Genomic DNA, 14748 nt, shown 5'->3' with positions numbered 1-14748 from the left:
ACAGAATCAGTGATTTTAATTTTACACCGCTTATAGCAATATTCCAGCAATATCGCGATGAAGGGCACCAGAAATGGGCTTCACACTGTGCCCGTGCTGGGAATGGAACCCGGGTTTTCAGTATGATGAGCAAATGCTTTAAGCTAGGCTACCCCACCACCCCCAACCCAACTGGGATGGTCAGTAAATGAAACAGACAAGTCCATTCGTCAGTTAGTCCAAGTAGATTTAACCAACAGAGTCTACTCCTGAATATAAAACACATGGCCTGCAGACAGTTGACATGGAAACAGAAAGCGTTCAGCACCTTCAGAATATATTAGAAACAGCAATTTCTTCACCTGTTCGATTCCGGCATTCGCCCTTCAGTCACAACCAAAGACAACCGCTCATCCCCTGCAAGCCTATGGAAGTCTTGAAGACTCTCCTCTGTCCAGTTGCTGTCCACTGGTTGCACATGCGCAAGTGAACACCAGATTGTTAGTGGCGGTAATGTGCAAAACTCCTCCGGCAATGGGAACACTTTTTTCTTCGGCAACCACTCCTCGTCACCAAAATCAACATAGAAAACATTGATCTTGTCTATTCTGTCATCATCAGGTACAGCATCAGAATCGCCTACCTCTGTTACCTCAAGGATCATAGCCCTGTAAAACATGTTGTCAAGTGAGAACTGTGCACAACATAAGCTTTTACAATGAGGTGAAAAGCTACGTTGCAGTTTGTGCAAGTCCTTTCGGGTCATTCGTTCAAAGTGGAGATTCAGATCTTTCATCAGCCTGTCCAGTGTCTTCCCCACATCTTCAGTCATCTTGTGGACGAAGAAGTCATTCGGGGAGTTGATATGGGCCATAATGACGTCATATTCTTCAGTCTGACCACCAGATAAATCTACAGATAAGGGATTCAGACTCAGGTCAGTCACGCCGGACGAAGTTGTCTCCCCTTCCAGACAGCTTGATGTCTGTGACTTAGTTGGAGATTCGGTTTCAGATTTGTCATTGGTTTGATCACAAGACAACAGGTTTGAAGGTGAAGATTTATCCTCATTTGGTTTCGAATGATTTTTCTTGGAATATTTCTTCGAGTCTGATTTGGAAGGAGCCAACAATTCAGTCCTAGGAGACTGCGGCACTGATTTACCTTTAAATCTGCTTCCTTTACTGCCTGCATTGTCAGCACTGTCTTGAACAGTACCTTCTACAGACTCATCAGAACAATGTGTACTAAGTCTTGTAGCACCACCAAAGCTGGGATTGTCTACTGAATCAAGATTCAGAACAGTAGTGCTCTCTACAATTACATCAGGCTCCTTCTTTTCTGGTATCTTTGCTCCCTGTTCCTTCTCAATTGGTTTCCGTGGTGATGATTGTTTCGACCCTGGAACAGGAAGGTCACCAAACAGGTTCTGTAATTTAGCGATCTGTTCTGACACAGGGATAGGTCTGGCTAGGTTCTGCCTCACCAGCAGAGCCGCCAGGTTCAGTTGGCTAAGAAGCACAGAGCCATCTTTGTCTGTCTGTGGGATTGTGAGCTGTAACTCAACCAGGTGTGGGAAGGACAGAGACTGGTAGGGACTGACAAATGTCGCCTTGCAATTCAGCTGTTGACCATTCACAAACTGACGAAAGCCGTTCACTTCATCTTCTGTCCAGACACCAAGCTTGTTGACTGGGCACAGCTGAAACAATATATGTTATAGGTACTAACTTTTACGTTCTAAAAGTTTAAAAAAATAAAACATTTTGGACAGACAAGACCTATCATCATGAGCACAATAGTGAATGCTGTGATTAAGTCCTAAAATACTACGACTGAAAATGGTGACTCCCTAAGATGGCAGAAATCAACTTTCTCATGTGTATATGCAGATTTCAAAGTTAGCAAACAGTCAGAAGCTTCAGTCAAGAAACTTTGTTTGGTCAAGTAAGCCCAGAAAAAATATGCACATGAAAAGAATACAGCATGTGAAAAATTGTATAATTGTAGGGTAGAAGATCCAAATTTTGCCACACACTACATATCAATACTTACTGAATACATATTCACTTACAGTGTGGTGAAGCTAACACACTTCAAGAGATCCAAACCAACTTATTATTTCTGTCTGGCTAAAAGTCTGTTCTTATCGGACACTTGTCAGTGATTCAGAGCGGTCCTTGCAATGAAATATGGGAGTCCCTATCAATGTCAGTTATAATTAACCTGCAACTAGATGGCATGCTATTTACTTGGTATAATAATTTACAGCCATATAGCATTTTGCGTCCATGATGAGTCATGAGGACTCAAAACATAATTGTGAAGCTACATTTGTTTCCAGTGAAGTGTGGCTTACCCCTGAGAGGGAGCAGAAGATGGCTTGTGATGGCAAGGTGGCGAGACTGGCTGGCAGCTGCAGCAGCGAGGATGGCTTAACACACTCGTAGTTGCCGTAGTCCACGTAGATTACATTACAGTCCATGTTGGCCTGATTGACTGCAATACAAAGAGGTAAGGTGATGTGAGCTGAGGTGACATTGTGTGAGGTGAGATGACATTGTGCCAGCAGGGGTGTAAGGTGAAGTTGTATAAGGTCAGAATGTGTGAGGTGAGGTTGTGTTAGGTGAAGTTGTGTGAGGTGAGAATGTGTAAGGTGAGGTTGTGTGAGGTGAGACTGTCTGAGGTGAGTGTGTTTGAGGTTAGACTGTGTAAGGTGAGACTGTGTGAAGTGAGGTTGTGTGAGCTAAGGTTTTGTAAGGTAAAGATGTCTGAGGTGAGTTTGTATGAGCTGAGGTTTTGTAAGGTGAGGTTGTGTAATGTCAGGTTGTCTGAGGTGAGGTTGTGTGAGCTAAGGTTTTGAAAGGTGAGGTGTAAGGTGAGGTTGTCTGAGGTAAGGCTGTGTGAGGTGAGGCTGTATTTACCATGTTGAAATTGTTGTTCAGTTAAAGTTGGTAGTCATGTTTAGTTTATTAGTGAGCCTTGTTCACACCTTGCTTGTTGCACTTACAATGAATTTCAATACTTTTTGTATTAATATATGAATATATAAAGTGGTCTCTCGGTGTATAAATCTATAAACGTATAAGTCAGAGTTATCTACCTTCACATGACACACATGTGAGTGCAACAGTTTCTTTCCTACCCAGGTTTAGCCTGATGATACAGCAACAGGCTCAGCTCAGTGGGCTGAATCATGAATGATTACGATCAAATGGATAACCAGCTTATCTGATATCTTCATCCAGTGTGGACTAAGCAGGGTTAAATAACAATGAATAGAAAGCAATCAACATCGATCTTAAGATTACATGGATGTACTGATCAACAAGTGGTGATGTCTTCCACTGGTGCCACAATAAATATTTGTTGTGAAATGTTGCACTCAGCAATATTCCAGCTATATGGCTGCAGTCTGTAAACAACCTAGCCTACAGTACATAATCCAGTGATCAACAGCATGAGCATCGATCTAATGGGATACAATGAAATGTGTCAACCAAACCAATGAGTATAACTCCATTCCGTTTATCACTTCTTACGTGACTGCAGAAGGCCAATTCTAACCCCGAGCTTAGATTTTCGAAGCTCTCTTAGGGCTGATATAGTCGTAAGTTAGTGTTAACGTGTGGCACGTACCACGATCTTAGCGCTAAGAAAGCTTCGAAAACCAAGGCCCAGATCTTCATGGGTATGTTGTATAAAATATTTAGACATGATAATAAATGCACCATGTGTATATATGTCTCCATATGCATTGTATGATAAAAGTTCAACTATAAATATTAACCAGAAAGTGTTTTTGCTCATAAAAATAGATGCCTCCCCATTCCCAATTCAACCTCAAACAATTTCAAAATCTCTAAGTATGAAAAATACAAATTATTGACAGCAAGTTACTATGTTTGTTAAGTCTTCATTTAATGTTTTTATATTCAACTGAACTTAATTGCTCATGAACAAATCAACAACTCCAGAGTTACATTTTACACATTCATAATTCTACATGATTCTGTTTAGAAATGTATGAATGAATCTGTTGTCTTTCAGTCAATCATTAAGGTGTTAAAAGTATGTCAATTTTGTGATATTTATTGCCCACTATTAAATATATATCAAATATATTGTTTCCAAGGGGTGACAAGAACTTACAACCATTAGTTATCAAACATAACACCAATTCAGACTGATCTGCCATTTGATATTGATATTTCGCAGAGCCAATGAAGAATGATGTAGGCTATCAACATCTGTACATGACTAACCTTCCTAGCCAGTGAATTTTCAAACTTTATTCATGCATAGGTAAACACAGCTTCAAATCTCCCTCTCACACTGTCTTCAAATCTCCCTCTCACACTGTACTACACACATACAAAAAATAATATGAACTCAGTCATCCAAAGCATGGACAAATCTTGCCATGCATTATGAGCTGGATGTGAGCCATATTGCATGAACAAATCCACTGTTATTGACTGTAAGTCATGTTTCAACAATGCAGAACAATTGGATAAACCAAGAAATAAGGTGTACCTCTGACTTCTATGACTTTGGCCCTGTAGTAGCACTTGTCTGTGAACTGACTCAGGCATAACATGCCTGTCTGAGGATCACTGAGAGTTGCCTCCCCTGGCTGTAGTTGGGAAATGTACTGGCTGAAAGGATCGAAATAGTAAGTCCATTTATTATGATTCCAGTCACCAATGACACACTAAATTACTGTCTACCTTTTTAGACTACCTTCATAGTCTTTTTAACAATGTGCTCTCTGATTTCATTCTCAGGGGCCTTGGGAGCTAAAAACACAAAGAGCTGGAAATGTTACCCGAGGTTTGAGTGTCTTCGGCCACAGAAAGAAAATGTAGTGGTTCCTAATAACATCAGTTGTTAAATTAGGGGAGGGAGTGATGACAGAAAGGTACTTTAGCTAGATGTCAAATAAGGCTATCTTACTTGTTAAAAAAAAACAGGCCTCTGTTCAACTAGCAGAAAATGTAGTGGTTTCTAATAACACCAGTTATCAAATTAGGGGAGGGAGTGATGACAGAAAGGTACTTCAGCTTGATGTCAAATAAGGCTGTTTTATTTGTTAAAATAAACAGGCCTCTGTTCAACTAACAGAAAATGGCTACCGAGTGGGGTAAGTCATGTTACTATAAAGTTCTAGCGCCTCACAGTCAACTTGGGTAAAACATTGTGACGTAGTGTTGAACAGCTTCCAGTTACCAGGCAACACAGAAATCCATTATCATAATTATCATTACAAGACAGAAGTATGTAAACTGCAAATAACAAAACTATTATGGAAAAAACAAAATCCCCATACTGCTGCAAGAAGTGAAGGAAATTATCAATGAGATGAATAGTAAGGTTACGCAAGTTTAACTGCAATCTGGGAATTGACAAACAAGTTGACATAGGCTAAAAAAACATTATGGTATGGTTTGAAGCATTTTATGAGGTTGGATTTCAAATACTAATATAGCCTTAGTCTTTCGTACAAACAAAGAAACTAACATATCCCCAATACATACACAATTCTTAAAGTTATAACTTCTTCCTAAAAATGACAAGATTCTCAAAGCTCCTTTCCATTATACATTAACGACAAATTAATCAAGGGTTTGAAATTAACTTTTTTTTATGAAGTAGCAAGTACTTGTTACCTGGTTTAAAAATAGGTAGCAAAGTCTTTTACCTGGTTGCAGCAATTTTTCATTCTCCGTAAAATATATTATAACATCAGTTCATAAAGTGATGAGTACCTCTGCAAACTGGTGTTAATCAAGTTATGCAAAAGTAACAGCTTTACTTGTGCTAGCAGATGACAATTATCGCCCTTACACTTCAGAAAATGATGAAGCTGTAATGTTATTCTTCTGCACATGTGCACTGAGCTGACTGGTTCTCTGTCAGAATTATGCGATTAATGTGACGCGTAGGTGACCATTAATTTCAAACCCAATACTCGAAACGATCATAAAATAATCTAATTTAAGAGACAGGAAGTTCCGGTCCGTTCAAAAATAATAACTGCACTGTAGTAACTAGTTATATCGATAGTTACAATGTGTTAGTCCGGCGGTACATAATGTTATAAAACAACTTAGACCTGAAAAGGTAAATAATCTTGTCTTGTAATGTCTATTTGCATATTTGATTATTTGATGTCTTCACTGACAAAGTCGTTTTCCCTTGTATTTATCACACGAAGCAATATGATGCCATTTCCTTACCACCAGAAAAAAAACTTAACGAAAGAGTAACCTGTAGATATGCCAAACCCCATCTACAGACTGATGGTTCTAGTCCTCAATACTCAACTTATCCTCTGTCGTGTATGGCCATTAAGTTTGAACAACACTGAATGTCAGACTATCCTTGTGTTTCATTGGAGATGAGTTTACATGAACTATGTGCAGCTTTCATTGGGCAATACATAATGATTATCATTTCCCTTTGTGATGATGGGTTACATCAAAAGTTGCAACTTCACGTTGAAAAATACCAAATAATGCAGCACGTGGAACTGGAGAAGAAAATATTTTATTTTATTAGAGTCCTTTCCCTTTTCATTGAGTTTCCTGTTGATCTTGATGAAAATGGAGACAAGTCACTGGACGTTAGCTCTAGAGGTTGATGTGCACGTACATGGAGATAAGTCACTGCACGTTAGCACTGGAGGTTGATGCGCACATACATGGAGACATGTTTTTACTGTTCTTTGGGAACATAACACAGAATGTTTCTACTATATCTTGGGCAAAGGCAGACTGAAGCAAATAGTATGAGTCAGGATAAGGCAAACTAAAGAAGTGTACAATGCTAATTCCATGAACTTCCAATTCAATCTCAAACAGAAATGGTGCACACCATCATGAAATCAGTGACATCTCACAACAATGCATACAAGCCCTGTCATATCAGAAAACAACACTGAGGCTTAATGTTTTATAGTTTTATGAAGATAAATGAAAAAAAAGTCACACCACTTCAATTGTATGCATTATAGACTGTATTGACCGAGGGGATTCTTACTTGATATCAATCCTGAGCTTTTCAAGTGCACAGCCATATTGCTGGACATAAAATGACCACGGTGTTGCTATCTCACTGACGATGACGGGGATGACAGGCCCGACAGTCAATGTACAGTGTGAGATGGTTGGGCCAAGTCCGTAGTCAAATGATGCTCCCCCAACAACTGATCTATACGGTGTGTTTGGTGTGTAGACACTTGTTGGACCTTTGTCAGATTCTTCCTCAGGAACATCTGCAGCTGGGAAAAGCACTGGTAAATTTAATTTACAAAACAAAAAAAATAAAAAAAATAATCAAATGTTTAAATTATCATAGGATATTATTATAACATATTTATATAGCGCACATATCCATGCAATTGGTGCTTGCTCAAAGCACTGATATTTGTTTCCCTTGATTATTGGATGTCAATCTCAACGTCATATCATATTATCAATCTAAACTCCCACAAGGTGCTCTTTGCTTATTTTAGCTCGATCCTGACACCTCAACCTCACTGGGTCACTGGCCTGGCGCTTAGCCCACCGTGCTCCTACAATATGAGTGTCAGAACAATGAATCAGTTATCATGTTTCTGTACTGTCAAATGTATGGAGATCACAGAAACAGTGACATGCTTTTACTTACAACATATTCTGTCAGTGGCATTTTAGAAGCAGGGGAATGGAAACTAGACAAAATTTATGGATAACAGTTTCTGTATTTGGCTAGTGCAACATTTCAACATTCCTGCTTGAGAACAGCACTAGAAACATTGCACTGAACAAACAAAGTTATCAGTTTGTCTAGCTTACAACTTTGTCAAACTCCAGGTTTCAACAAATTACAACAAAGTTACTGAAAAAGACAAACCAAGACATGTCAAACTAAAGCTAAAAGAAAATTATTTCCATGCAAAGGCAGACTGTCAGTCAGTTGGGAAACAATATGTTTGTGGGTTTTGATTCCTGGCTTCCTTCTTAGGACTTGTTACATCCAACTACAGGGTCTGTAAGTCTTGAGAGGCACTACTTCCGGTACTAAGCTGGTTCCCTTTGCATCTGCCATCTTGGCAAATCCGATACAGGGCCCAACTTACGTCCGGTACCAGACTCCTGGTGACAAGTGTCCATTCAATAACAAGTTCTGATTCAAAAATTGCACTACCGCCAAACATGACTCTACAAGACTGAACCGAGTCTACAACCATGCTTGGTTACACTGACGAGCATACCATTCTGAGAACTTCACATAGTAACACCTCCAAACAGATACTACCAATATATTTCTGCCTACCTTCAGCTTTGGGGAATGTTCCTTTACCTCCAGCCTGGTCTAAAGGTGTCATATCAGAAACATAACCCATTTGAGAATCTCCATCACAAGACACATCCATTGTACCATCACTACATCCAGCCTGTTGTGTACTGTAACTGACAGGGTTGTCTCCCCTGTTTGCAAAGGCAGCAGAGTTACCTCCCTTCTTCCCCTGTTCATCACTGGTTACGCCATCAGTTTCAATGTCTAATTCCTCCAGGACACAGGGCTTGGTGGACTGGAATGAAGTGGACGAGTTGGATGGACATTCATTTTCAAGGACCCTTTCAGCTGACCTTCTTGGTTCTATGTCATTATCACTTTCTACATCCTTGGAAGGGTTGGAGGTGGAATGACTATCTCGATCATGTCCTTCTGTTTCACACGATGAGATGGTTTGGGGCTTGATGATCTCTTCCTCGGAAGTTGTCTCATTGTTTGAGGTGCTCTCTGAATAGAAAACAATGTGGTATCAGTGACATTACCATGCACAATACTGCAACATATTCCCTGTCATTTCCCGTGGCTAGTAAACATCCAGCTGGGCCAGTAAATCTCCACACTCACTGGCCTGACTGGTCAAAGAATTTTCATGAGGTCATTTTGCAAATACACCACTCTCTCCAATTTGTTAAGTTATAATACACTTTTAAATGATGCAAGATTGTGGCCTGATAAAAATATTCAATGTATTAGTGCACCTTGAAACCTTTGTCTTCATTCGGATTTTGGGATAGTGAATTATTTTATAGGATGGTAACTTTCACACATAGCTAGCCCAGTTGGCTAGCAAAATTCAGAAACTATTTCACACACTAACATGGAACACCAGAAATAGGTTCACGTGTTGTGCCCATATGGGGCATTGAACCTGGGTCTTCAGTGTGATGGACGGAGACTTCAACCACTTGGCTACTGCCCCTTCTATTATATGACAAACAACAAGAAGTTGTCTTAATGTCTGTGGTGGATAAATTCACTTTTGGTTTATGGAAACGACATAATCATAAAAGCTATTATTCACTGCTCTTACTATTCTTTGTTAACCTCTAACATGACAGAAACTAACTGAAATGTGTTCATGATGCATTTATAACAAAAGAAAAAACACAGTCGAAAGAAATACTGTTAACAGGAAAATTTTCGTGACCATTTAATTTTCACGTCAGACTTCATGACTCGAGAATAAAAACATGAATAATATAGATATATCAGTCACTTTATTCAGATCAGTCAACAACATGAGAACAATACATGTCACTGCTAAATCACATGTCACCGCTGTTCTAATCTGGATTAACATGGCTCAATCACACGTCACTTACTGATACTCTGACACCCAATTAATGGCTCTGAATCAAGCTAATCCAACCTGGATCTTCTGGAGTATGTGCGTGCATGCACCTCTCTTCATCCTCAGATGCGAGTGCAGGTCTAGATGAATGCTCCCACTGATTCGGAGTCGACATCTTTGACAATTGCAGTCGTCTTTCCTCTTCCAATCTTTGTTCCATGAGGTTCATCATCTGCGTTGTGAATTGTTGCATGAAGGCGCCTGTGTCGAAAGCCTGTGGTGCGTGCACTGACGACTGTGTTGAAGAGTTGTCTACGATGCCAATTGTTGCAGTCGACATATGCGATGTCTGTTGTAGATGAGATGAGTTCTGAGGCGTTGATGATGCCTTCGGTGTCGATCTAGTTGCCGATGTCCGATGGCTGGTTTCTTCACTCCGTATCATTAACGGCGTCTCGTGAAATATTGACGTTCTTCTAAGGGGACTATCTCAACCCCAAATGATTTCTTCATCAAAGAGGAATGATTCTACAATGATCTTACAGATGAAGACTTCAACTTCTTAGTTTTCTTAGCCTGTCTCAACAGATGGTCTCCTCTAAGTCTTGGGAGGGGACTCACCCAACCCTGGACACAACCTCGGAGATACGGCTGGCATCTCGCTGGAATGAATCTCAGTATCAATAATTAAACGGTTACCCGACTTTATTTCACTAGATTTAGACATGGCTAATGTGAGCCAACGTTGCTTATCTCTAGCAAGTCTGTGCCAGCTTTATCTGTTAAATATAATAAGAATTCTGCCTGAGACAATTTAATGAAAATATACAACGAGTATGAGCAGAACAAAGAGGTTTACAAGCTGGGCAAAGTATGTGCGGGTCAACTGCCGACGGGCGTAATCTGCACTGAAAACACGATTTCATCCACTAAGACTAAGTATTGGTATAACTTGTATAATAATAACAAATATATACAAGCCAAAAACCGCATACAGCACAAATTTAGTTAGAAAAACCGACAGAATTAAAGACTTCTCGCCGTGTATGGACGATAGGGAGAGAGTGAAGTATCATGGCGGTCAGCTGACCATGTGGAGGGCAAGGGAGATGATACATGGGTGAGTGTGAATTTTACGTCAACATCTTTTAGAAGGGAACTTCAAGGGATTTCAGGTGTTCCACTACCTTCGCCATGAACAGGAGAGAAGCAATTAAGCATGAGTCAGGATATGGAAAAATATTACGTTTTCTTCAAGTGTGCCTCATGGGCACTGTCATGATAATTCAAGTGTGCCATTTCAATTTCAGGTGTGCCATAAATTCCTGGTCTGTTAAACTGAACTTCAAAACATTACATGACTTGAAGTGAATGTAGAAGTTGTAATTAAATTGTTACATTCACTTATAAATCATGAATAACAAAACAATGCTAGGTATGTATTTTTGTTTATTTACTGACCTCATAACTTTCAAAAGACATTATGTGTAGCTGTCTGTCTGACCTGTACACTTTATCATTGATCATTGTTCATAATTTCACTTTAAACATGAAAGATAATAATGGTTAAAACATACTTTAATGCACTTTCGCAAATAAATCAAGTGTGCCATGTAAGAATTCAACTGTGCCACTTCAATCTTAGTTGTGTCATCGGTTCAATGGCACTAATAATTTCAATCCCTGAAAACCTTCTGCACATGTGCAAAATAAAATTATTTTGAGTGTCAGTCTATTATGTATTTCGGCACAACAAAGACCACCCAGTTCCCTGTTTGTACTGTAATTAACACTTGGCTATCCTGTTGATTGGCTAACTGGCTGAACATTTATTAACCACTGGATTACCATCGACATTAAGCTCAGTGATGTTTCCTGTTTCAAACAATTTTGATATAATTCCTTGGCTTCCTCAAACAGATCTTGCACTTAAGCATCGAACTGGCAGGCAGGCAGTTTCAGACATTTTGAAAAAGCACCAAGAGTATGAAAATAAATTAAAAAAATAAATATCAATTCAAAAACAACATGAGTGAATGAAAATATTAAATTTGACGAAAGTAACATACTGACACATGACTGGTTATTGACTGCCTGCAATAAAAACATGTCCATTTCTGGCCTTATTTTGAAAGATAAAACTATCCAGTTTGCACAGAAACCTCTGTTGTACAGACAAGGAAGATCATTCTCAGGTAGAAAAGGAAAAAGTTCTATAAAACAGCATGCTCCCTGTACCAGCATTTCTTGCCGGTCCAGTGAATGCCGATTTAGAGGGCATCCACTGTACTTCTATAAGCAATGTTAATCATTACTGGGTCCCTCCTCCATCAAAATACGCCCTGTATGTCTGTCAGCCTGTGTAACTCACCTATCATGTCCTCTGCCGTGGCTGTGAGGAGCGTGCAGGTGTTGAGGCATCGATCCAAGTCCTGCATCACGTCTACGTAACGCTCCATGAACAGGTGCGGGTCACATATCGACAACAGGTTCTCTGCGGAAGACTCTGCCTGGAACCAAGTCACAGGACACAGATGTTTAGACGTACAAATTTGGAAAAAGGTGATTGGAGCAAGAGGAGCCTTGTGGTTAGCACGGCTCAAAAAAATTCATCAACATGAGGACTATGTAAGCCTTCTTTTTTTCAATATAAGAGTACTGGGAAAAGCTAGAGCACTGAATGGAATTTAACAGCAAGTAACTAATCTCGTGTTTCATTTCATATATGCACCACAACATTGCTACTCTTGGGTAAACAGTTCAATAAACAATAAAGCAATACCTTTTCAGATAAATACGTTCGTAAATGATTCTAAGACCATACACCATTGCCATGGTGGGTATCTGATATGTTTTCTGATTTTTTCCTACCACATCGTGCATATTGTTTATCCAAACATATGCCAATACAGCCCTTATCTGGAGCCCTGAGTTAGAGAATATGTTTCACCTAGGTTTGACTCCCCGATTAGTACAATGTGAGAAGCCAATTTCTGGTACCCCGGCTGCAATAACACCCGTTGTCCGTCATCCCCTTCAGGATGATGGGATTGGTTAAAGTGTTTGTGCAGCATGCATGAGTTCAGTTAGTGAAACAGCACAATATTGCCACAATATTTTTTAAACAGCATAAAACCCAACTCACTCACTCATCCACCCTTTGAACCATCAGTACAAGACCTGTGAACTACTGGTGACAGGATGTCACTGAGACTGTGTTGCAAAGTTTACAGAAATACAGTTCTGAGAGGATCTCTTTTACCAACTACCTGCTCCACTAACCTGCGAAACATACTGTGCAATAGAAGACTGAAGGATATCCTGCTGTTCCCTGAGTGCCGCCATCTTCTCCCCAACCTTCCTCTGCAGCAGCAGCAAGTGCTTCTGCTTCACCTTTGACCCCATGTTCACTGGAAAGACATCAGAAAACAAACACAGTTGAATGTGATTGCCATTCTGAAACAGTACTTTTATCATTTAAGTTGTACAGTGTGCTCAGGACTATTAAATGAGTGAGTTTAATTTTATGCCGCACTCAGCAATATCACAACTATATGAAGGCGCTCTAGCAAAGCACTCTCATCTTATTAACATTCAAAAAGTCTGTGTATAAACTTAATTATCTCATTTGTAAATAAACATTGAAAATGCTGATGGAATTTGACAAAATACTTTAAAGTGGTTTTGTTTTGATATTAAGGTGTTTTGTGGTGGTGCTACAATTAAACATTTCATTATTATGATACATATGGTATCGCCACCCTCATATTGGAATTTGTATCATATCACAGCTTCAGTGCACAATACTTTGCCAATACATTGTTATGATTACAATTTTAATATCGATTTTAATATTTTAGTATCATATCGCTGATAAAGACAGCATAGGCTAAAATTATATAAATTTTATGGTTTTTGTAGACTAATGCAAATGTGAAGATGCAGGTTAGTGTAGTTTAATGTTCATGTTGTTGAACACTGGATTGCCTGGTCCAGTTATTTACAGCTGGAATTGCTGGAATATTGCAAAGCATTAAACAACAACAAAACAATTTGCAAACACTTAGTTTCTGAAATGTATCTCTGTAACAAAGAGCTCCATTGAAACTGAAAAGGAGCTCAAGTGAGATGGGAGATTCAGAAACTAAAGTAATCTAGACATAATCTAGATTTAAGTCATTTGCATCATAGGCCACACTGGGTTGAATTGAAAATAATATGCTTCAGAGACTATGAAATTGGAACCCCTATCTTGCAGCTGTAACCTGTGTGACTATTCTATCAAAAGTGTACACATATTGCTCTGATGAACATCTTTTCAATGGTTATATTTTCCATGCATGAAAGGATTGTGGCGATTGTACATTGTTCATACTAAATGGCACATTTGCATAACTTGTCAGATGTTGTGCAAGCAATGGGTCATAGTTGGTTCTGAACATTTCTGTATTTGCATGGGTTTTCACCAAAATAAACACACATGGACAAAGCAGTGAAAACACGCGTATCTGGAACAAGACGTGTCATTAAAGAATAATAACGCATTTGTGCACCTTATTTATCTAGTTGCAAAATATGACATTTCTTTGACAATCCTTGTTGACGGGTAACATTTGTGATTTCGCGCCAGAGTGCTTTTGAAACATGTGCATTTGGCGTTTGTTGACATCTAACATAGCGGTCTGCAAGCTCCTCGCAGCGATAATGAAACTGATGAGCATTCGTGACAACTCGTGACGGAAAACGGAAAGATGCGAGTGGTGACGAATAAAGCTGGGCACCGTCTTGTATACCTCATAAGCTGGTTCCCGGGTCCCTAACGTTCGCCAGAGCTTCTATATTGCGATATATTGCGATATGCGAGGCGGGGCCCAGGTTAATATATCTCAATGCAAGTCGGCGCACGCAAAGAGAACCAAGGAACCAGTTTTACGGGAACGCAAGTGCAGGACCTAGCTGGGCCCCGTCTCTTGTATACCAACATAAGTCATTGAACTGGGCCCGTCTCGCAATATCTGAAAATATCACTTTCCGGGGTAAGGAAAAACAATTCCTCTGCGTGAGTGAGTGAGATAAGGTTTACGCCGCACTCAGAAATATTCCATATTTATTTGCCTGTATTCTAAAGGTATTGC

The 14748-nt window shown here is 39.5% G+C and overlaps 1 protein-coding gene across 2 annotated transcripts in view; it reads right to left on the bottom strand.

The window, feature by feature from the left end:
- The window catches only part of LOC137296690 (tudor domain-containing protein 1-like), a 91246-nt gene extending 76927 nt beyond the window's left edge, over positions 1–14319 (bottom strand). Inside the window, exons 1-8 of one of the 2 annotated variants that reach the window (XM_067828509.1) lie at positions 14167–14319; positions 12896–13023; positions 11985–12123; positions 8299–8769; positions 7021–7261; positions 4516–4637; positions 2339–2478; positions 342–1681 (exon numbers count right to left, since the gene is read on the bottom strand). In XM_067828509.1, the coding sequence (XP_067684610.1) occupies positions 342–1681; positions 2339–2478; positions 4516–4637; positions 7021–7261; positions 8299–8769; positions 11985–12123; positions 12896–13018 (2576 nt within the window). In that variant the 5' untranslated portion in view covers positions 13019–13023; positions 14167–14319. The remainder of the gene's footprint in view (positions 1–341; positions 1682–2338; positions 2479–4515; positions 4638–7020; positions 7262–8298; positions 8770–11984; positions 12124–12895; positions 13024–14166) is intronic. The other variant, XM_067828511.1, reaches the window with a different exon arrangement.
- Positions 14320–14748: the final 429 nt, after the last annotated feature.

This window comes from Haliotis asinina, chromosome 9 (assembly GCF_037392515.1).
Source record: "Haliotis asinina isolate JCU_RB_2024 chromosome 9, JCU_Hal_asi_v2, whole genome shotgun sequence".
Lineage (NCBI taxonomy): Eukaryota > Metazoa > Mollusca > Gastropoda > Lepetellida > Haliotidae > Haliotis > Haliotis asinina.
Note: the sequence above shows the minus strand (reverse complement) of the source record. Positions and strands in the feature narration are given on the sequence as shown.